At 47.9% G+C, this 21,460-nt stretch overlaps 1 protein-coding gene across 1 annotated transcript in view; it reads right to left on the minus strand.

The window, feature by feature from the left end:
- ARIH1 (ariadne RBR E3 ubiquitin protein ligase 1) overlaps nt 1-17,806 on the minus strand; it is a 63,438-nt gene extending 45,632 nt beyond the window's left edge. Inside the window, exon 1 of the mRNA XM_074155453.1 lies at nt 17,404-17,806. Within this exon, the coding sequence (XP_074011554.1) occupies nt 17,404-17,763 (360 nt within the window). The 5' untranslated portion in view covers nt 17,764-17,806. The remainder of the gene's footprint in view (nt 1-17,403) is intronic.
- Between the last annotated feature and the right edge of the window lie 3,654 nt (nt 17,807-21,460).

Genomic DNA, 21,460 nt, shown 5'->3' on the forward strand with positions numbered 1-21,460 from the left:
CTATGGACCAAGAGGTCTCCAAACATACAGAAACCATTTCTCACTTTTAATTCTTTGAGATTAAGGAGCACTATTGTTTTACTGCCCACAAAGGCGGTATCACCCAAAGTATTTCACTCCTCCTGGTGTCTCCCACCACAAGAGATCCCGATAGATGACCAAAAGCTCAGCAAATCCATGTAAGCACCACGAGCCCCAGCTCTGGTTTCTGGAGCTGCCGCTGAGCGACTACGGCTGAGGTACAGAGAGAAGCAGAGTGGGAGCACATGGGTGCCAGAGTACGCTCCGGAATGGGTTTATTCAACCCATTGCCTCCCACTCATGAATTTGCAAAGACTTGCCTTAAAAAGAGTAGGAGAAGGTGATGGCATCATTTCCATGTAATTCTTCCAGTTTACTATTTCGGTAGCTCCTTAATGTCTCCCATTGCGGAGGAAGCAAACAGCGCAGCACTGCAGCCAGGCTGGGGATGGGGCGAGATTAAAAGCCCCAAAAGAGTTTTGGTTACTCTGAACGTAAAGGTCCCACAGGTTCTTCCAGGTAGAGTCCAGGTCCCTGGTAATCACCAACTTCCTCCTCGTGCCAAACCTACAGCCAACATCCAGTGTCTTCCAGCATTGCTTCTGGTAGAATGAAGAATCAATGAAAGAAATAAATGGCTATTTAGAAAAAGCCGTATCAGACCTCTGTGTCCCAATCACAAACAACAAGTAGTCACCTTCCCTGCTCATCCACAGGATACTCCTCGCACGAGAGGTATCCACAAAGCATCTTTCAGCCCCCTTCCCTCCGGTCATTACACACCACTGCTCTTCCAGACCCCCAGGCTCTGTTTTCCCCCTTCTGTCACACACGACCCCAACACTGTAAGAGTTCCCACCCCGCTACACTTCATTTTGACCCACGAGAGAGTCACTGCACTGTTCCTATGCATGTACCACAGATGGATCCAGCTCCGCCAAACAGGAAAACTGTTGGGTTTCCCCACACTGCAAGCATCCCCGAGCAGCAGCATTTGATACTTCTAGTCCCCCACCATCTCTCAGACGGACAGTCTCTACAAGACTAGAAAAGACACAGAATCACAGAATGCTGTGGGGTTGGAAGGGACCTCTGGAGATCACCTAGTCCAAACCCCTGCCAAAGCAGGTCCACCCAGAGCAGGCTGCCCAGGAACGTGTCCAGGCGGGGTTTGAATGTCTCCAGAGAAGGAGACTCCACCACCTCTCTGGGCAGCCTCTTCCAGGGCTCTGCCACCCTCACAGGAAAGAAAAGAAGTTCCTCCTCATGTTTAGATGGAACTTCTTATGTTCCAGTTTGTGCCCATTACCTCTTGTCCTGTCACTGGGCACCACTGAGAAAAGACTGGCCCCATCCTCCTGACACCCACCCTTTAAGTGTTTATAAGCATTGATCAGATCCCCCCTCAGTCTTCTTTTCTCCAGCCTAAAAAGACCCAAGTCCTTCAGCCTTTCCTCCTAAGAGAGATGCTCCAGGCCCCTCATCATCTTTGTAGCAGTTCCCTGTCCTTCTTGAACTGGGGAGCCCAGAACTGGACACAGTGCTCCAGATGGGGCCCCACCAAGGCAGAGTAGAGGGGCAGGATGACCTCCCTCGACCTGCTGGCCACACTCCTTGATGTACCGCAGGATGCCATTGGCCTTCTTGGCCACAAGGGCACATTGCTGGCTCATGGTCACCCTGTTGCCCACACGTTGGATTCAATTCTGATCTCAAACCAGTATGACAACTCACTAGTGTAGGTCTTGAAGAAAATATCTTACGTTGGTTCAAGAGGAATGCAAAACCATGCTTTGCTACAGAAAGAACCAATGCTGAACAAAGGCAGAGGAGTTTAGTGACTGGCCAATACCTACACCAAAATCCCTCAGCTTGGTCCAAGAGCACAGGTTGATCAGAACCAGGTAAGAAATCTCCCTCGCACAGGATTTTAGAGACACTGAGGAAGACTCCAGAAATCCAGAAGGGCTTAGCTGCGCACCAACTCTATTTTTGCCTAGGACATAAAGTAACAGCAACTTGGATTATTATTTTACTTGGAAATAGGGCAGTAAAACACGCTTTTCAGAGCTTTCTTCAAAGAAGCTGCATCCCATCGCCACCAGACCAAGGAGGAGGAGCTCGGAAAGGATTTATTTCAGCTGCAATACAAGCTCATGGAACCGCTGACCGCTCAGTGACAGGAGCACAACTGCTTGCATGGGTACAAGTGAACCAGACGGAGGAGCTGACCCGGGTTAAGGGGGGTCACTGGTTTGTTATAACCCAGATCGGGATCACCACGTGGCCAGACAGCCGAGCTGGCACAACTCAGACAAGGGGGACTTGCTTCCAAGAAATGTGTTTGTGAAATCAGCCTGCTGCGAGCCATGTGTCAGGCACACCCAAGCTGGGTCTTCCCCAGTCAACAGCCTCTCCAAATCATCTGGTCCCAAAGTCTTTAAGATATATTGGGGTAAAATTCCCAGTCAGAGGTCCCATACTTGAGCATCCCACCAGCAACTTTAGCTTTCATCTCAGAAAGTGAAATCCATAAAGGTTGTTTCTCATCAAGAAGGTGAATGCAACAGTTTGTCTTCTCTCTTCCCAAAGCTTTCTGGATTTGCAAGATCTTGAGGGATGTGGCTGCTCAGGAGTGCAGCTGAGCTCTTAAGAGGAGCAGAACCTGTTTATATCATCATTACAGTGTCCAGGGGCTATATTCAGCTGGGCTACCAAACATAAGATTTTTGATAGTAAACTGTGGGGATACTGCCAATCTCTACCAAGATGTGCCCTCAACGTAACCAAGTCATGAGGCCAGCAAGACAGAAATACACTGTTTTAGTCTTTTATTAGTCGATGTTGGAAAGAGGAGAAGTGGCATATGTCAGGTCAGCTACCCATCAAGTTAATAAAAGGAAAACAACCTAAAGCACTGCACTTGGGTTTCGGGGGAATGTTTTCTTCAGTGAGACTCAGCTTCGCAATGAACCGTGGATTTCTGGGACAGTACAGGTCTGCCGATGTGAGCTACAGAAACTGTCCTGTTTGCAGGCAGAAACAGAGGTAAAGGAGCAAGAGGAATGTTACTTTACAGCTGCTTTTTCCTTTAAATCATTTTATAGAAGTCTGAGGTGTCTGAAAAAAAAGCAGCTTTCCCTTCACTCAAATACATATCTATAAATTATGTTCACTCTTCCACCATAGTCAGCTTTGTTGTACATTGTCAGATTCTGGTCCAGAGCCAGATTTATCCATAGGGCTGTACCTGTTCCATGGGCTCATTGTGTCTGTCGGAAACTGGCACTGCTCCCCCCCCCAACCTCGCTTTTGCTGCTTTAGGAACATTCAAAGGTGTCATCGTGTCAACAGGCCCTGGCTGGGCAGTGGATGCTACCAGCAGATCAGTAGAGGTGTCAGAAGTTGTACTTCACCTCAGTAAGAAATCTGTACTGGGCAGGAGTCATACAGCCACACAGAATGGTTTGGAGAACTTGCTTTTTGATGGCACTTTTACAGAAAGTATCTCACAGCACAATACGCAACAGCGTTCTGCGTGTCCTTCTTAAAGAGGCCAAACCACCACTTCATTCCCAAAGATCTGTTATCACACCTCATTCACGAAGATCTGCTGTAACAAAACAGCATCTGACCAAAAAAAGTCTATTCCACTTAAAAAAAAAAACCAAACCACACCTGCAAAGTCCTTCCTAGGAGAGCATCCTATTTGAGAGAGTATTTTGAGATGTCAAAAGACTATTTTTTTTTCCCTTGGATAACTTGGAGAAATAACGATACCATGGCATTACTCCCAGCGTGTAGAAGAAATCAGGCAGACTCTGAAAGGATGAGAATATTTTTCTGACACCCAACATCACAACAATACTGGGAAGCACAAATTTCCAACACCTTGTCTTCTTTTTCCATAGACAGTTTCCACAGCAGGTCTGTCTGTAGGCTCAAACACGTTCCGAGAAAACTAATTGATTTTCCGGATTAAGTTTTATAATTGTCTGCAAAGGTATCTCAAATTGTCCTTTGCTTCCTCTCAAAGGTCCTTCCAGATGCTGATTAAAGACAGGCTGTCCTCTCCTTAGACAGGGTGCAAGCAGAGGATCAGACCCTAAGGATGTTCAGCATAAATGTGTCTCTCAAATGCTAGTTAAGTCTCAAATTGTTGGGCAACCTGTGTCCCACCTGCTTTTGTTACTGGGCACTAAGGGAGTGATCTGTTCTATCCCAGTATGCCCAAACACAAAGACAGCTAAGTTATTTATCACAGAAGATAGATGTAATCCAGCCAAATTGTACCTCACTAAGACAACTGCCATCACATTGATTCCTCAAAATCAGTTGTTTCCAGGATAACCCCTGACTGTGAACAGCTTTACCCTGAAGTGCTGCCAGCACAAACACCCAGCAGTTATTGCAGTGCTTGATTACACAGCCTCCTCCTCTTCTGACACCAACGGGAGCAGACAGACAGGTTACCTCCTGCAGCAGAAGCTGGAGCTCTCAGACTTGCAGGTACTTGGGGGGAAATACTCACGATGCAAAAATCTTAAAGCAACATGCCTGTGCAGCCTGTGTCCTGAACCCTGACTTCTGCTTCAAAACATTATCATTAACATTGTCCAACAAACATACAGACGGGGAGAAGAAAGTGGTACGGCACGATAACTGCTTCCACGAGCACAATGAAGTAACACCCACAAAAATCAGTAAGTTGAAGATCTACTGTGAAAACTAAACAAAAGCCTCCCCAATTACAAGCTTCTCTCGTGGCAGTGGCCAGGTTGGCTCAAACGCATTTTGATACAGGGTCACTGGTGGCACACAACAGTTAATCCCTTCAGAGATAACCTGACTGATGAGAAACACAGGCTTCACTGAGGAATTTTTAGCCAGTGGCACTTTGTAAGAGCATTAGACAACTTTCATAGAGGAAAAAAAAATCCTTTGCATTATTCCATCTTATCTGTCTCCTCCAGGCCTCAGTTTGGTGAGCATCCAAGGTATTTCTCTTCACTTCTCTGTCCCTTATTGCTTCTGCAGAGAGGGAAATTTTACCCACTCTGTCCAAGTGAAATTAAGCATCCAAGTGCCAGAGAGGGAATGGTTTGTAAAAGTGGGTGCTGCTTTGAGGACAAAATCACTAACACACTCTGTAGCACTTTAGGAAAGAATAAAACACCTCCCTTGGGCTGACTTTCTCTCCCCATCACTGCACAAAGGCCTTCAACTCGTTTACCATCGCACGTACCTGGCTAAACTCTTGGGTAGACAATTCCATGCCGTGTCAGAGCAGTCACTCATCATGCAGCCCAGATTTAACGAGCATCCCCATTTAGCAATCCAGTTCCACAACTGGATCCCAGTTCTTACTGCCACCTTCTCATTTTCCCGACAGCAGACCGTGCCCGTGGCTCATCTCCGCATCACGCAGCAGAAAGACAGGTGCCTTGCCAAATTGCAATGCAAAACAGGAAGAGCTTAACCCTTTGAAGTATTTACTGGCAAAATATGTTTTGGACACACAGGATGTCAAACAGGCAGTAAATTTCCCTCAGTGATACCTATGCCTTGGTCTACAACCCTCAATTAACGAAAAAAATACATAATTTAGCCATCTTAACACTTTCAAACTAGATAGGCTCAAGAAATCACTGCCAATACAGCAATGTCTTGGGGATGTAATCTTTGGCAAAGGCCCTGGAGCAGATGTGGTTAGAACTTATCTCGCTTCTCTGCACTGAAGCAGCTATACCTGCAAAAGCACTTTTTTTTTTTCTCCTGCTGGCAGAAGCTGCATCTGCACTAGGAAAATCTGCCAGCATCCTTTTCCCAACAAGTCTCTTCTAGCTCAGAGACCATTTTTTAATGATGACTTTGCAGTTTATTTGCCATACTCTGCTCACTTAGTCTTACTTCACTTTATAGCCAACAAAACAGAGCCCTGGCAAGATGCTATTTTATGAGGCGCGATTTCCACTACAAGAAGTAATTTTTCCTGTTAACACCCCAAAACTTTTTCCTCTGAGGGCTCCGCAGAAGTCACCTTCGAAGAAAAGATATTCTGGAGGCAGGAAGAGTTCAGCAATTCTCTTGCTCGTTCTCATTCCCATCCTTTACCAAGATATACCTAAAATTGTAACTGCAGTCTCTTAACTGCTGCATGTATTTTTAACCAACTACCTGGGCTCCCTCAAATTAAGAGAAAATACTCTATTGGGATTCAATAACAAAACACAAATTGTACAAGCAGTGAGGGAGAATAGGAAACTTCCAACTTTTTCACCATTTTCTCACTTAAGGGGTTTAAAGACTCGCCTCTACACAAACCCACGCTCAGAATTGTTTCTAAAGCAGTTGAGTTCAACCAGCAAGTCTGTGCAGCAGACCCTCCAAAGCACCTGGAGCATGTCCCTTTCCATGGGGAATAGGAAATAAACCTATTTTTGTATGGACCGTGCACTAGCTGACAAGGATATCCCTTGTTCCTTTCCTGTTTAAATATTAATCATCAGACACCAGGCTTCTGTAAGAGAAAAAACCCACCTCATCAGTCCTGCTTTATAACTGATGTGAAGGCTGGCAATATGAATAGTTACAGTAATGACTGGCAGATAATTAAGTGCACTTAGAGGCACCCATCCTCATGCAAATCACAGCACTGCCTGCAGAGAGACCCTGGTAAGTGATAACAGGACAGCGAATTCAGGGGAATTACACCAGGGTACGCAAGAATGACAGAGAGATCCCAAACATCTCCAAGCTCCCTCCCTCCAGATAGTTGCAGGATCAGCCATCCCAGGCATCCCTGAAGACGGCTCCAAGCCTGGGCACTCTGGTGCCCTCCCAGAAGCTCTCATCCCAGCTGAAAAATAAGCTTCAGATACACAAAGTTAGTTCCCAAACAGTAACCGCCAATGCGGATTAACGACACAAAGTAGGTGAGAGATTCAGAAATTGAGAAAGCCAGTCAAGAAGCAAGCATTTGACCAGGCTCTCAAGCATCATACCAGTTTCCATACAATTTCTGAACCCATTTCCAATACCTCAATACAGAATTCCCCATTGAAGACAAAGTATCTCACGTTTCTAAACCGCAAATGTCCAAGACCTGTATCACATCCTACTCAATCTTTGCTGTCATACAGAACTACGCTTGCATTTACTATCAACCCTCATTACCCAACATAAAAATAGAGCAGAGTACACTTTCAAGTGTTAATTTCAGCTCTCCTAGCCTACAAATAAGAAAGTTTCAAACACATCTTTTTAACACATAAAACAAAGTGAAGGATCATTACAAAACATGCTAATGCATATATAAAATGTGTATAAATCAAAGAATACCACCTCAATTTGCTGAGATTGCAGCTTAGAATACAGAAGTATTACTAACTACCAAAACAAAGATGTCAGATCTCCACAGTACTTCGAAAGTGTTATTTTCCTGCGTGCATACTAGATGGGCTTTTACCCCAAACACCTTCCACTTCACACAAACTCAGACTACACATGAACAGCATCTATTAGGATCACTTAGTCACAGAAACGCAGAACAAGAACCCTAATTCTTTCCTTCACTTTAAGACAAGGACTTATGGTCCGGGCTTACTAGAGCCTGTCAGAGTTCCCAGAAGAGAAATGAAGCTGCTAATAAAGCGTTGGGGTGTTCTTCTTCCTATCTTTTTAATTAAAAGTTGCTGTTCAGCCGCAAAGCTGGGTCACTTCTGAGCACCTCCTCTGGAGTCTAACCTTGCCAGGCTTCTCCTTTGGTCACCCCCCTGAGACACAGCTCTCCCACACATTCCCCTCTCTTCCCAGAAGAGGTCCTTAACTCCTCTTCTTTCCAGACCATTCCTTCCACCTCTCAATTTCTCAGATCCTTGAGCCTGACTTGGATGGAGATTATTAGGAGTTAACTTATTCTGAAGTTCTTCTTCCCACACAGGAAAGCTCATCGCAGGGGAGACTGTTTACTTATGTGAATTCTCCTGTTTTCCCCTAATCCCTCTCCGCATTTCTATCTGCCAGACAAAGGAATGCTGATTGCATTTGTATTTTATTACACAAGAACACTCTCAATCCAAAGCTATCAGCTGCAGAGGGGATCAGTTTTGGAAAAAAAAAAAAAACCAAACCACACTATCCGGAGCTCTTTCTAAAGTTAAAATACGCACCTATAATTATAGGTGTGCCCAAAACAGGCCACAAAACCATTGTGTAGATACACGTGAATGTCTTTTGCTGACAGTAGGGAGTTGAGCAATTCTACCACCATCACTTCTGGCAAATACAGCAAAGCAAGGGTCAACCAGTGGCTGACCAGCAAGAGCAGAGAGGAGGCCCCTTTAATCAGAGTTCACTGATCCCGTTCTTTATCTGGCCCTGCAAACATCTGCCCCTATTGCAGGTTACGGGTGCACATGCCTATACACCCCTGCATCTCAGAAAAGCAGTGTTTGGGGTGAGTATTACACACCCAGACACCTAAAGCTTGCGTTTTGTTTCAAGCCAAGCAGCAACAGGAGCCTACCACCAACAGCCTGTACTGCCTTCGCTCAGAAAACCAAAGAAAAACCCTAAAAGGAAGTTACCCAGAGTGAAGTACTTCACCACACAGTAACTATTTCACCAGGTTCCACACGCACACATCAAAGCGGCACGGGAAGGGTAAAATCAAGTGTGTCCTGCCGTGATTTTTATATAATGGACTTGTTCAAATACCAGCTACTTCCTCTGTGGCTCTGAAAAGGTTTTGCTAAAGTAAACAGGTGAAATGCAGCTTCCCAGCTTTGTACGCTCACAGGGCTCACTCACCACACTCCTCCAGAGGCCGACCCAGCTCTCCAACACCAGGCAGAACACGGAAACCTTCAGAACCACTTCACATTTTCAATTCTTTATCTTGGAAGAAAGTCTCTTCATGCTTTCTCTTTAGGAATAGGCAGACGTAAGTTTAAAAAAAAAAATAATCTTTGAACTAACACCCAAAGTCAGTTATTTTGCCTGTTAGCTATTTTCAGGTGCAATTACACTGACTCTTCTGGTTCTATATTTTTAGTGCACATTCTCCACTTCAAGAGGACTTCAACTGCGCCCAAGCAGAATCCTTCTGAGCAGGAACTTCTACTTATCCACTGGAAAACAGAGGGATGGTGAAATAACACACAAAACATCACTCCATCAAGCACAGAGAATTTTTCTGAAGGGTTGTAAAGGCAATAAGCAAATATCCAAGCTTTTCGTTTCCAACGTTGGGGATTAGCTCCCTCCAGCTCCCAAATTCCTCAAACCACAAAGCAATCAAAAGCTTGATCTTCTGTGAATTAACACACACCCTTCCCCACCTGTAAAGGCACGTTCAGGGTGTCCCAGAACGCGGAGGGTGCCTCAGACCGGGAAGTCAGGCAGAGAATCAAGTCAGTCATAAGAAAAACTTTTTCTCTTTCACACCTTTATGTTTCAGCCACAGGTACTTTCCCAGAAGACCTATTTTTTTGAAGCAGATGGCCAAGACAGGATCCTTGCACTGCTCGTCCCTAGAAATGAAAGGTGGCACACGGTGCTCTGGGATGTAAAAGCTTTAACTGAGGAAGATACAAAGCCAAGAATGCTTTAAAAAACACTGGAAGGGAAGAACTTCATAACACGGTCATGGAGAAGTAGCGCGTGCCACTGAAGCTGTCTGGGCTCCATGCTTGTCCAAAGGGAGGGCCACCAAAGGGGTGCATATGTCCCTCCTAAGCCAGTTCTTTCAGTTTTCTCTTTCTTCTTCACTAGGCAGTGGCAATGCCTCTCAACCAGCTGCCCCACCAGCGCTCAAACGCTACCCGAAACAGCTGGCAGGACCAGTAGCACTGCCAAAAGGCACCACAATGGCCAACATGCTTGCACAAGGACTCTTTATGAGGGAGTGTAGTGATAGGACGAGGGGGAATAGTTTTAAACTGAAAGAGGGGAAATTGAGATGAGATCTCAGGAAGAAATTCTTTGCCATAAGGGTGGTGAGACCCTGGCCCAGGTTGCCCAGAGAAGCTGTGGCTGCCCCATCCCTGGAGGGGCTCAAGGCCAGGATGGATGGGGCTTTGAGCAACCTGGTCTGGTGGGAGGTGTCCCTGCCCAGGGCAGGGGGTGGGATGGATGGGCTTTAAGGTCCCTTCCAACCAAAACCATTCCATGATTCTGTAACATGCAAAGACGCAGGCAGCTGAGCTACAAGGGGAAGAAACAAATTAATTTTGAGAAGTATTTATATGCCTTGTTAGATTCTTCCTTGTTCCAAGCGACTTTGATACTGTTGAAAGTTTGGATCTGAAAGGATTCCTGACATTTGGCGAAAGTTCTCAAGTCTCCAAAAACAGGCAAGAGACGTGACGCAGAGAGTTATGTTTGAGCATTACGTACATAGAGTGGTTCAAACACTCACCACAAAGAACTACTCTGAATACCAAAAATAATTACTCAGCACTGCTGTGTCGTGTAAACAAGGGACCTCTTTGGAAAGAGTGTCTGTAGCTATATGGACATTTCAAATTCTAAAAAGGCACTGATTTGTGAAGTGCAAAGTAAGCTACGTGTGAAACTCAACTACAGAGGAAGCCTCCCACAGCAGTTTTCAAAGCATTCATTTAAACAGTATTTCCATCACAGCTCAAGATCAAAAGCTGAGGAATCAGATACAGGCCAGACAAACTCAAAGTTTTCAACCTTCCCAAGAGCAAACACCTGGAATGGTGAAGCAGAATTTTCATTATCAAATTAAAATATGGTATTTTTTTTTCCTCCAGCTCACGTAGAATTGGTCACGTCTTGGTTGCGCTGGAGCCTCCTCCACCAATACCTTCCAGGAGCTCAGCAGAGCGCTCTCAAACGTGCAGACATCTGTATTCTGGGCCACACTCAAACGTACCATTTGGCATAACTGAGTAGCTACAAACCCTCCGCGTGTTTTACAATAAACGAGGCTACAATTTTCTTGCAGTTGAAGCTCCTGAATGACTTCATGAAATTCAGCAGCATTATATGCCTATATATACACACACAAGCCTCCACACACTCTTTACGGCTGCCAATAATCCAGCCACAAATAAGAGAAAGCATCACTTGCAATATTTTTAGATCCCTCTAACTGCAAAAGTAATAGAAGTCCAAGGGACTGGAAGCACAACCCCGAACAGGTAAGTTGCAGGGTGAACCACATGGAGAGGACTTTCAGCCTTCACAGTTACTTCCCATGGGAAGTGACAAACTTGGGGTTCTTTTCCCAGTTACCAACGATTCAAAATGTCCCTCTGCTTAGGAAAGACCAAACAGCTACACTCACAAGAAAGAAAAGGCTCCTACAAATGATTTCTGTATGAAAACCTTGACTATTAAAGCACTATTATAAACACTATTATAACACCAGCGCAGCTTGGAGTTTACCAATTGCTTCCTTGAATTGCTCTATTACCTCTGACTCCGAGCAGCAGAACCACATTGTTGTTTATCTCATTCATAGAGTAAAGAGGAAAAGAAATTATTTTCAAAACAGAAGATTGAAAACAATTCAATAGGTGCCACGGTCACTTGGGGAGGTGCTTTACAGGGAGATACTTTTAACTTAGGAGTGAACAGCATCACTTTGCACAAATTTTAAAGCCCTCCAGGTCTCAGTTTTAAACACAAGAAGCAGAGAGCGTCAGACTGAAATTCCGTGCACCGTGCTCCTAAATTTAATGTTGCTTGCCAGCCAGTGCTAAACAAGAAGCGGGAAATATTTCTGCACGGACACAGGACTGGCCTGTCCTTCTACATCATATCACAGCAACACAAAGAGCAGCAGAGGATTGGGTCTTATTTCCGATCACGAACTTTAAGTCAGGCAAGGCTAAAACTAAGGAGTCAGATCTTGAGATAAGTATAAAAGTGTAAGCCATAGTTTCATTTTTAATGATTCCTTTAACACCCAGAAACAGCTATTGTTTCACATCAAGGACCCCGAATGCTGCAGGCTCAATTACTACTTCTCTGGGGCACACCAGTTACCAACTTACAGCAGAAATAACACACCTGCTTTGCATGGCAAGTATGGTCCTGCTCAATAAATTAAACCCACAGGGAATAGCAATAACCGTATTTATTGTTTGTTTCTCACTTTCTGAAACAAATGTTTAAGAGCAGCTAAAAACAATAAAAGAGTGTTTTCAGTTTCACTTTGAAAGTTTCCCCAATACACGTCAGCCCCCACCTGCATCCGCAAGGCCCCCGGGAGAAGGCTGCCGTGTTATGATTTTTGCAAAATTATGTTGAAACAAAAGAAACCAGCATCAATTTATTTTTTTTTTCACTCATGGCCAGCCATGAGGTTTACATTTGGCCTAACAGAAATCTAAAGCACTGAGCAAACGGGTCATTTAAGTACAAAGTTTAAATTACCCTGGAGACTCAACAGATAGAACAAGACTCTCCTCCCTGGTAACACTGAAATTTGTAATAATTCTAAAAAAAAAAAAAAAGTCTATTATATTCAGAATTACATGCCTTGGCAACCAGCGAACAGATACCACGGCATTTCCAAAAGCCTTGCAGCGATTGCTTATACGAGATTTCAGGAATGTTTTGTCACAGCGAAGTTTACTCCATTCCTCAGAAATATTAAATGCATTCCTCCTATAATGAAACACCTTATAAACACCACGTGACAGAAACATGGAGTTTAACAAAGCATTTCCTTCCAGCATCATAACATTTAGGGCCCCACCAAGGATTTTATTATCAAATAAGTAGCCACACAGTAAGTTGGAGGGTGGCAAACCCGCCTCGTGCCAGCAGCGCAAGCGGACCCGAACGCAAGAAGCATCAGCCCGAAGCGCTGCCACCCACAGACTCCCACCTAATGCTCGTCAAGCAGCTTCAAGTACTCCGAGTCTTCAAGATGTCATTTCTAACATTAAATACAATTTTAAGCACGACCCCGTACGACAGCAGCAATTCCTGGTGCTCACTGGCAAGTCATTCCCATTTGGACAACGTATTTGGGACGTACTGCCCATAGCACCGAGTTACACCACAAATTCCCTAAGTTACGGCTGGGAATCAGTACGTTTTGTCCAAAGCCACTGTTTAATAAAACCCTTTTTGCCAAGCAACAATGGGTTGGTTTCCACTTGCCATAACAGAGGGCTATTTAACAGCAGGGCTGCAGCATTCCAGGGGGGTATCTGCACCGCTTCAGCTCCGCCGGCCTCTCCAAAACACTTCTCCTCAACAGATTTAACAAATGCAGCACTGTAATTTAGGGGTGGCCTGGGGTTTCGGCTTATTTTAAGGGAAAAGCTCTTACCTGGTTACCTTACTTCCAACGAAGTCATCCAGCTTTGTCATCTAAACAAGAAACCAACATTTGGTACAAATGGTCTGATGTTACACAGACATTTCAAATACTAAAATGTCTAAAATTAGAATCATAGAATGGTTAGAGTTGGAAGGGACCTTAAGGACCATCCAGTCCCACCCCCTGCCCTGGGCGGGGACACCTCCCACCAGACCAGGTTGCTCAAAGCCCCGTCCAACCTGGTCTTGAAAACACCTCCAGGGATGGGGCAGACACAGCTTCTCTGGGCAACCTGGGCCAGGTTCTCACCAAATTCTACAATTCTTACCTGTTCTACTCTGAAGAATCATATTTTAAAGGCTACAGTAAAGAGAAAAGGTATTTGTGAGCTGGATTAACTTTTATTGGATTCAGTGATGCCACCTCCCTCCAAGAGAAAAGCCCAGGCTTGAAGCTCAACATGCTCAAGACCTCCGCATCCAGGATCCTCCTCCCTGCTGCAGGGCGGGGAAAAAAAGAAAAGGCTCAACTCCCTTTTTGTGCACTTTGTTTTAAAATATCAACTACTTCAGAGTTTCATCTCAGTATTTTCAACACCTCACCATTACAAAGTCCAGAAAGAATGACAATGGTCAGTGACATCACAATGATGTCATTGGAATGCTCCAGAAAAAGGTGACCGAAAAGGGGAAGTGAAGCCAACTCAGAAATACTGAAATAGCACAAACTTGCACCACGGGGAACACATGTCAAATGATTCTCTGTGTAATTACTGTGACATAATGGAAGCCATGCTCTGATCTGAGGCAGGGTATAGAATTCCCAGCAAATCAACAGCACCAGGTTAAGGGACTTATTCATACCCCTAGTTTTGCATTCAGGGAGGAAGGGGAATTCTTGTTGCCAGATTATGAGCAAAAGTGCTGAATACTTTGCAAAAAACATTAAACACCTGAAATCCGACTTCTGCTCAGACAAGAAAGAATAAACACAAAATATCCTGAATATCAGAGTCATTCTGAAAACTCCCGAGTTCACTGCAAATTTCAGTGGTCTTAGAAGACCAAGCGATAAAAAAAAAAGTAACAGTTTGGTGCCAAGAGGCCATCTTCAAGTGCCCGTTACAGGCTACAGTGCGAATTACAGCCTCTCTAACCAGTAAATTCACCCCAAGTCAGCTACTACTTCTGCAAAGTCTTCATTAGATCAAATCCCTGTCCTGAGAAGTTCATGTTTTTCATATACAGCTTGTATTCAGAAATGACCACAGGGACAGGAGAATAAATTTAATTCAGTCCCTTTGACCACTATTACTATCGGCTAATAAACTGTTCAAACACAGCATTTTAACAGGGACAAAGGCCATTCAATACGGACAGTTATACCTGCCACAGCTCAGATATCCCCTTGCAGACACTTCATGGCTCATTGATACCTTTTCCTTTCGCTGCTGCTGCAAAGATATCAACTGAAAAAAACAAAATCCTATTGATACCTTGTTTCTGATCAGAAAACAGTAGTTTTGCTGATTAGAGGACGCAAGACCTACAGCTGAAGTTTTCGGGTATGGGGTACCTCTGCATTACATCCTCGCTTGAACAAGTTCCCAAGCACTAAGAAACATAACCACAACCATCATCCTCCAATACCGAGAACCCAACATGGACACACAGAGACCAAAGCCACCCCAGTACTCAGCTGGAACAAGTGAATCACAGCACTGCAACTGAGGATCCGCAGCAGGATCCTGAGCCAATGTGACTCCAGAAAAGGTTTACTGAACCAGAAAAGCAGCAGCAGCAATCCTGGTTGGGCGCCAGAAGCAAGGAAATAAACAGAACAGAGCCCTGGAAGATTTCACCACCAGCAACAGAAGCTGGGATGAGCAAATACTGTGGCATCAACTGAATTGGGTTAACTTACCTCTGAACAGCCTGGAAATCTAATGGCAGTAAGCTGGCATTTAAAAGCAATTCAGAGCAACTGAATGTTTTTCTACCCTCTTCTGACACATTCCAGGGCTTAAGCTGATTTTAGGTCCTCAGTTTACCCAGGACATTGTGAACAAACTGGCTTTCCGCACTCTGCTCTGTTAAACCAAGAATAACTACTGCAAACCTAACGCAAGGAACTAAAGCACGACAGGCAGCCGCAGCGGTTCCATGTAGATGGTTGCAAGGCTTCTGCAGAGCCCGATGCAGCCAAGTCCACCACAGGGTCAGATCTCCCACCACCACGCCAGAGAAAGGAGCAGAAGAGGGGGTCTCTTGACCTACCTCAACTTCTTTCCACTGGTTGTGCAACTCGGAGGTCAAGCACACAAGTGGTACAGCTCAAGGGCAGAATAAAAGGGGGGAGGAGGGGGGAACCACACAGACCAGAAACCAGGACTTTGTCTAAGAAATGAGCTCATGAAGAACATGTAGGCAAGTCCACCATTCCACCGGGTCAGGAAAATGCACGAGCAGAAACACCCGCTACTCCTCACTGGCAGGAACTTTCCCACCACTTTTACTTGTGCAAAGACAGGACAAATGGTAGAAGCTGTTCAATACAATCAGTACAGATCGTGATTTTCACGGTTTTAGTCATTAAATACAGACTCATCACTTCAATCGTTATTTCAACGAGTGAAAACTTTAAGTTACCAACTGTTTATGTGCCTACTTGCCATTTGCTTCCCTCCCTATATTAGGATCAATAACTGGTAGCAAAGAAGCATCTGTACTTAACCATAAGATCTTCTTTAACTGCAGGGTAATCAGCTAATCTAGACAAGACTCCTTTATTCAGCTTTACATATACAGCGCTATTATTAAAGTCATAAACTTTAATTTGACTCAAGAAATGCCATTTACTAATTTAGTAAGCAAATATTTTTACAGTTGTTTGCATCAAGCTCCATATAAACTACAGTGGATTTACAGCACATAAAGCAACATTTTAAAGCTGCTATTATGGCTACTGTAGAGCACTGAATAGCTGGGCAAATGCATTCACTGAACTACCTCGTATTTAAACAGATTTAGCAATGCCAGAAATACACACAAGCAGCAAAACAACTGCTTTCTGGGCACTGTATGCCCTTCAGTACTTAACATCCATAGATTTCACTACTCCTGATTGCATATTGGAAAAGGAAAAGTGTTTTCTATATACTTGCTATAACTCTGAATAACATCAAGTAAACGGGAACAAAAGAAAACCCACGCACTCTGGTCACCTGCAGAAAAAGTGAACGGCATCAGAAACTTTACGGGAAGCTGGAGCAAAACCTTGCCATAAACATTTAGAAAGGGATGTGAAATAGTTTCAGTGGCTTGATATTTTCCAAAAGCTCAAGAGCCAACAGATAAGACTTAGATACTTTCATCTGCAAGCAGTAAACGTTGTTTTGAACTCCATTTCAATTTTTAAGCAGCGTGCTTAAAAACCGGGGGTAAAAAAGTTACCGATTCGAAGCAATTGCTTGAATCCTTCCTGGTCTGTGCTGAAAAGGAACACGACGAGATTCAACCTCACGAGAAGGAGTGTTTGTATGTGGCGGGGCAGGGGGAAGGGAGGGAAGGGAGACGGCAGCAAAGCCAGAGTGGTGCCTGGCTGCCTCCCCTCGAATTCCAGAGCTCGCCATGGACCCACCGGCTTACCCGAGGAACTGTAGGGGCTCAAACACACACACCCCCACGCCCCCAGCCAGCGTGAGGACGGAGGGCGAGAAAGGCAACACACAGATTCCCTGGAAACCACACAAAGAACGAGGAGCCTTTTTAAAGCCCAGGGCCTCATTCCCGACGCTTCCACGGCAGGAAGCAAGCTCCCGGCCTGCCCCGAGCGGCCTCCCCCGGGGAAAGGGGTACCGAGGACCCCCCTTTCTTCCCCCGGGGAGGGGCGAGGGGCTCCCTCGGAGTATGCGTGTGTGAGGAGGGGGGGGGGGGTTAGGCCGCGGCAGGGCCGGGCCCGGCGCCCCTCAGGCGAGGCCCGTTGGCGGCGCGGGCCTCCACCCCCTCTCTCCGTGTCCCCGTCCCCCTCCAGGGTCCCGGTACCGGTGCAGGGGGGAGGGTGGGGTGTCTCACCTGGATGACCTCGTTGACCTCGCGGATACACTCCACCATGTGCTGCAGGATCTGCTCGGCTGTCAGCACCTCGTAGCGATAATCCTCCTCCTGCTCGGGGCCGCCGCCGCCGCCGGGGCCCGGCCCGCCGCCCAGGCCGCCTCCACCGCCGCCGCTGCCGGGGCCCAGCCCTCCCGTTTCACCGCCTAACAGCCCGTCGCGCTCCCCGCCGACGCGCAGCCCGGGCTCCACCAGCTCCACCTCGCCCAGGTCCAGGTTATCGTCGGGCTCGTCCTCCTCCTCGTCCTCTTCCGCGCCGCTGTCCTCGCTGCACTCCTCGTCCTCGTCGAACTCGTAGTTGTAACCCTCGTCCGAGTCCATGGCGAGGGCGCTGAAGAAGCGGCGGTGGCGGCGGCCCCCCCCCGCCCCGCCGGCCCCGGCCCCGCCGCGCCTCAGCCGCCGCCAACAAAGGGACGCGGCCGACCCGCTCCGTCACCGCGCGCCGCGCACGCACGGCGCGTCACGCCGCGCCGCGTGACGCACGGGGCGCCGCGCCTGCGCGGCCGCCGCCGCCATCTCCCCTTCGCCGCGCCGGGAGCCATCTTGAGTGCGCGACTCCCCTTCAGCCCGCCAGCGCCATCTTGAGTGCGGCGCGGCGCCATCTTGAGTGTGGCAGGAGGAGGAGGAGGAGGGGAAAAGGAGGGAGTTTACCGGCTTCTTCCCGCTACCGAACCACCAGGTCTGGGCGCCGTGGGGTGGCCGGGACGTGTGGTGGAGGTGGGGGCGTAGAGCCTTCCTGAGGGGTTCTATCACCCCAGCACGGAGGGAAGGCCCTCGGTGCCACCTGTGAGTAAAGAGTGGTGCAGAGCTTGTGGGGAGCGACAAAATGTGAGGGAAACGTGAAGGGAAAATAGGTTGTTCTGCCTCAGAACCAGACTATAATTGCATCGAGACCCTCCAGGCAGAAGTTCATGTGAAACCATGGGATAAACATGTTCCTGCCATCCCTGGAGGGGACCCCAGCTGTGCCAGGTGGCATCTCTGAACTCCAGTTGTGCCTTCTCATCAGTGGAGATGATACCCAGTTTTTCACAGTGGTGCCAGGCTTGATTCCCTTTCTTCTCTGTTAATTTGGCATTTTGCAGGGGGGAAGAACGCACATCACTGGATCACGGACAGACCTCCTTCCCTACCACAGATGGCTGGGGCTGAGCCCGCCATCAGTGAGCCGTGGGGCCACTGCCGTTCCCAGGTGGCCTCATCCCTCTGGGTCCCCTCACTTGGACACCGAGCTGCTGGCGAAGGGCAGGGTGGATATCAGGGTGCTGCAGCGGTTGATCACCCTTCGCCTCTGCTTTCCCTGCCATCGCAGCGGCCTGGCCAGAGCAGCTCTGCTTCCAGCATCAGCCGTGCTCGGCCTGGTATGGAGGAGGCAAGCGGGGCTTTATTGTTTGCAGCCGTTTGGGGAGCGCAAGGGACTCCGGTTGGCTTGGAAACAAGGCTGCAGCCTGGCCCAGAGGAGAGCCAGCTGATACCAAACCCTCCGCTGCTATTCACTGCAGAGCCGAGAAGCCAGCACAGCCGCGGGAGGGCTCCAGGGCCACCTTCTCCACCACCACTAATCCTCCACTTCCTCATGCCCTGGGGAATCGTTTCTTTCCGGGGTGAAGCGGGGCCATTGTTATGTGGTGACATTATTCACCCGCTCCGCCCGGATGAAGGTGCCCCTGCACCCAGAGGAGCTGGAGGAGACTCAGCCTGCTGGTATGTGGCGTAGGTGTGACAAGTTTCATCAGCTCTTTGTGTTCAGCACAGCGGGATCCTGCTTCCTGCTCCTGCTTCAATACAAATACCTTGTGAAACAGGCAGAAAATTAGAAGCCGCCTCCAAAAGTGTGTTTTCTGCTGGAGCATGGAGAGCATAACAATGGCTGCAGCGACGGGCATTTAAGCTCAGGGTGACGCAGGCAGGTGCCCTTGGGTATCCAAGCAGATTAAAGTGTCCAACATTCTGGGTAGATGCCTCTGGAAACCTCACTGGGTACCAGTCTGCATCTTCAGACACACAGGAAGCTCTGAAAATCAGTTCCGGGTGTTTCATAGCATTACAGCTGCTTCCAGGGAGCTCACTATGGTTGCTGTTGCCCGCTGTCCTCCCCAAACAGCCGTTGTGCAAAGCTGTCCCCGTCCCGCAGGCAGGGACAGCCCCCAGTCCCCGAGCTCTACTCTGCTGGGGTCAGGAGCGGCGTGGGGAGCATGGGCTGGGCAGGCAGGATACCTCACACCGAGCTACATAGTAAATAAAGCCAGTTCCCTAATTACCTGACTTATTTGGAATGGCAAAGGCCCAGGCATTAATCATCCTGCCCTACATAAATAAAAATAGCCCCAGCTTTGTTCAGCTCTGGACTTACCAGCTGGACACTTGTTTGCCAGGCTGGTCCCATCTCGAGCCCCAGGGGCTCTGTTGGTCGCCCCAGCTCCTCGCCCTATGCTTTATCCCTAGGGGTGGGGGACTGCGTGTCCCAACCCAGGGCTCTGTGCTGGCACTGTCCTGTCCAGCTGGTGACATGCCCCGCTCCTCGCCAACACAGGAGCCGGTGTGGGGGGCAGCAGATCTGCCCACCGCACCCCAAGGAGCGGGGTTTTGCTTTATGGGAGCTTTGCAGCTTCCCAGAGCCTGTGCTTGAGCTCAGAAGCGGGTCCAGCCCCCCGCTGGCGGTGACCTTCCCTTCCGGGACGGGGTTAGCAGTGTGTTGGGTACCCCGCCATCCCCCGGTGCTCCCCGGCATCCCCGCCGCCGGTACCCGAGCGCCTCCCCGCCGCCCCCTCCTGGCCCCTGCCGAGGCTGCAGGGCCCTGCCCGAGGAGCTCCAGGCACCCAGCTCCCACCACTGCCTCTCGCAGCATCGAAAAACCCAAGGGGAAGAGCCGCCCCTCACAGCACAGCCATTTATAAGCACATTTAAACCTCATACTGTTTCCCTTCCTCGTATAATCCCCATAATAAACATTTATAAACAGTGATGGGGTCTTGCCCGTGCCATCCCACAGACATGAGGATGTTGTTCTCCTCCTCCAGTCCCAGCCTTATCCTTTTCCACTACAAGACAGGGATCAGCCTTTTGCTGCTGGATACTCTTCAGCTAAAACACTAATACTTCTCAAAAATACTCTTTGGCACGAAATTTTAGCCATGCCCTTTGCAAAAGGTCCTCCCTTCTCTACGAAGTTCCCGACTCAACGGTCACGTATGGAGTCCTGGGTACCCACCGGCTCCTTGCAGATGGTTGGCAAAAGGTACCCAAGAAAAGCCTTCAGCTCATCCCGTGGGGATCTGCGCTGCCTCTGGGGATTTTAGGACTCCAGCTACCGAGGAAAGCTGAGAACTGCTCTTCTACCCACTCTGAAAAATGAGTTAGATCTCCATAGGCACCTGGCGCTTTTTCATTTTATTCATGCAAGAGCTTAATTACCCGAGTGATTCTAGTAACCGTTAACACTGAAGCTGACAAGAATAAAACATTGCACTGCAATCACCTCACTGGGTGAAGTTAAGCGCCCGCTTACGGGATTTATGGGAGCGGGGCCTCTGCGCACGAGGCGTTTGTCACAGCACAGCGGACTGATCCCAGCTCAGCCCCACAGCCGGGGACAGCAGCCACAAATACGCAGCATCTGCCCACGACGAGCCCACGACATGCCGAGATGCTGCCAAAGTGCTGTCCCAGGCTCCTGCGGGGGTTCAGGGTGCACCTCCCACCTCACCCTGCCTCCCTCCTGCCCCACCGCTCCTTGAAACAGGCAGAATCTCCAGGAAAAACCCTTCTTCTCCACCACCTGAGGCACTGGGAGATTTCTTGATGTCTCGGGTTTGCTTTTGGCTGCCCCCATAGCTGTTACCAGCCTCCACAGTGAGCGGGGGCTGAGATGCCCCTCGGATCACCGCTGTTTGTTCAGCCACCCCAAAGCTGTGCCAGCTGGAGATAATCCAGAGGAAAAAAAAAAGACTTTGCAAATAATACCAATAGCGCAAATATCACCAGGCTGAGCTCGAGTCAGGAACCCAAATCCTTCAGA

This window comes from Numenius arquata, chromosome 11 (genome assembly GCF_964106895.1).
Source record: "Numenius arquata chromosome 11, bNumArq3.hap1.1, whole genome shotgun sequence".
Lineage (NCBI taxonomy): Eukaryota > Metazoa > Chordata > Aves > Charadriiformes > Scolopacidae > Numenius > Numenius arquata.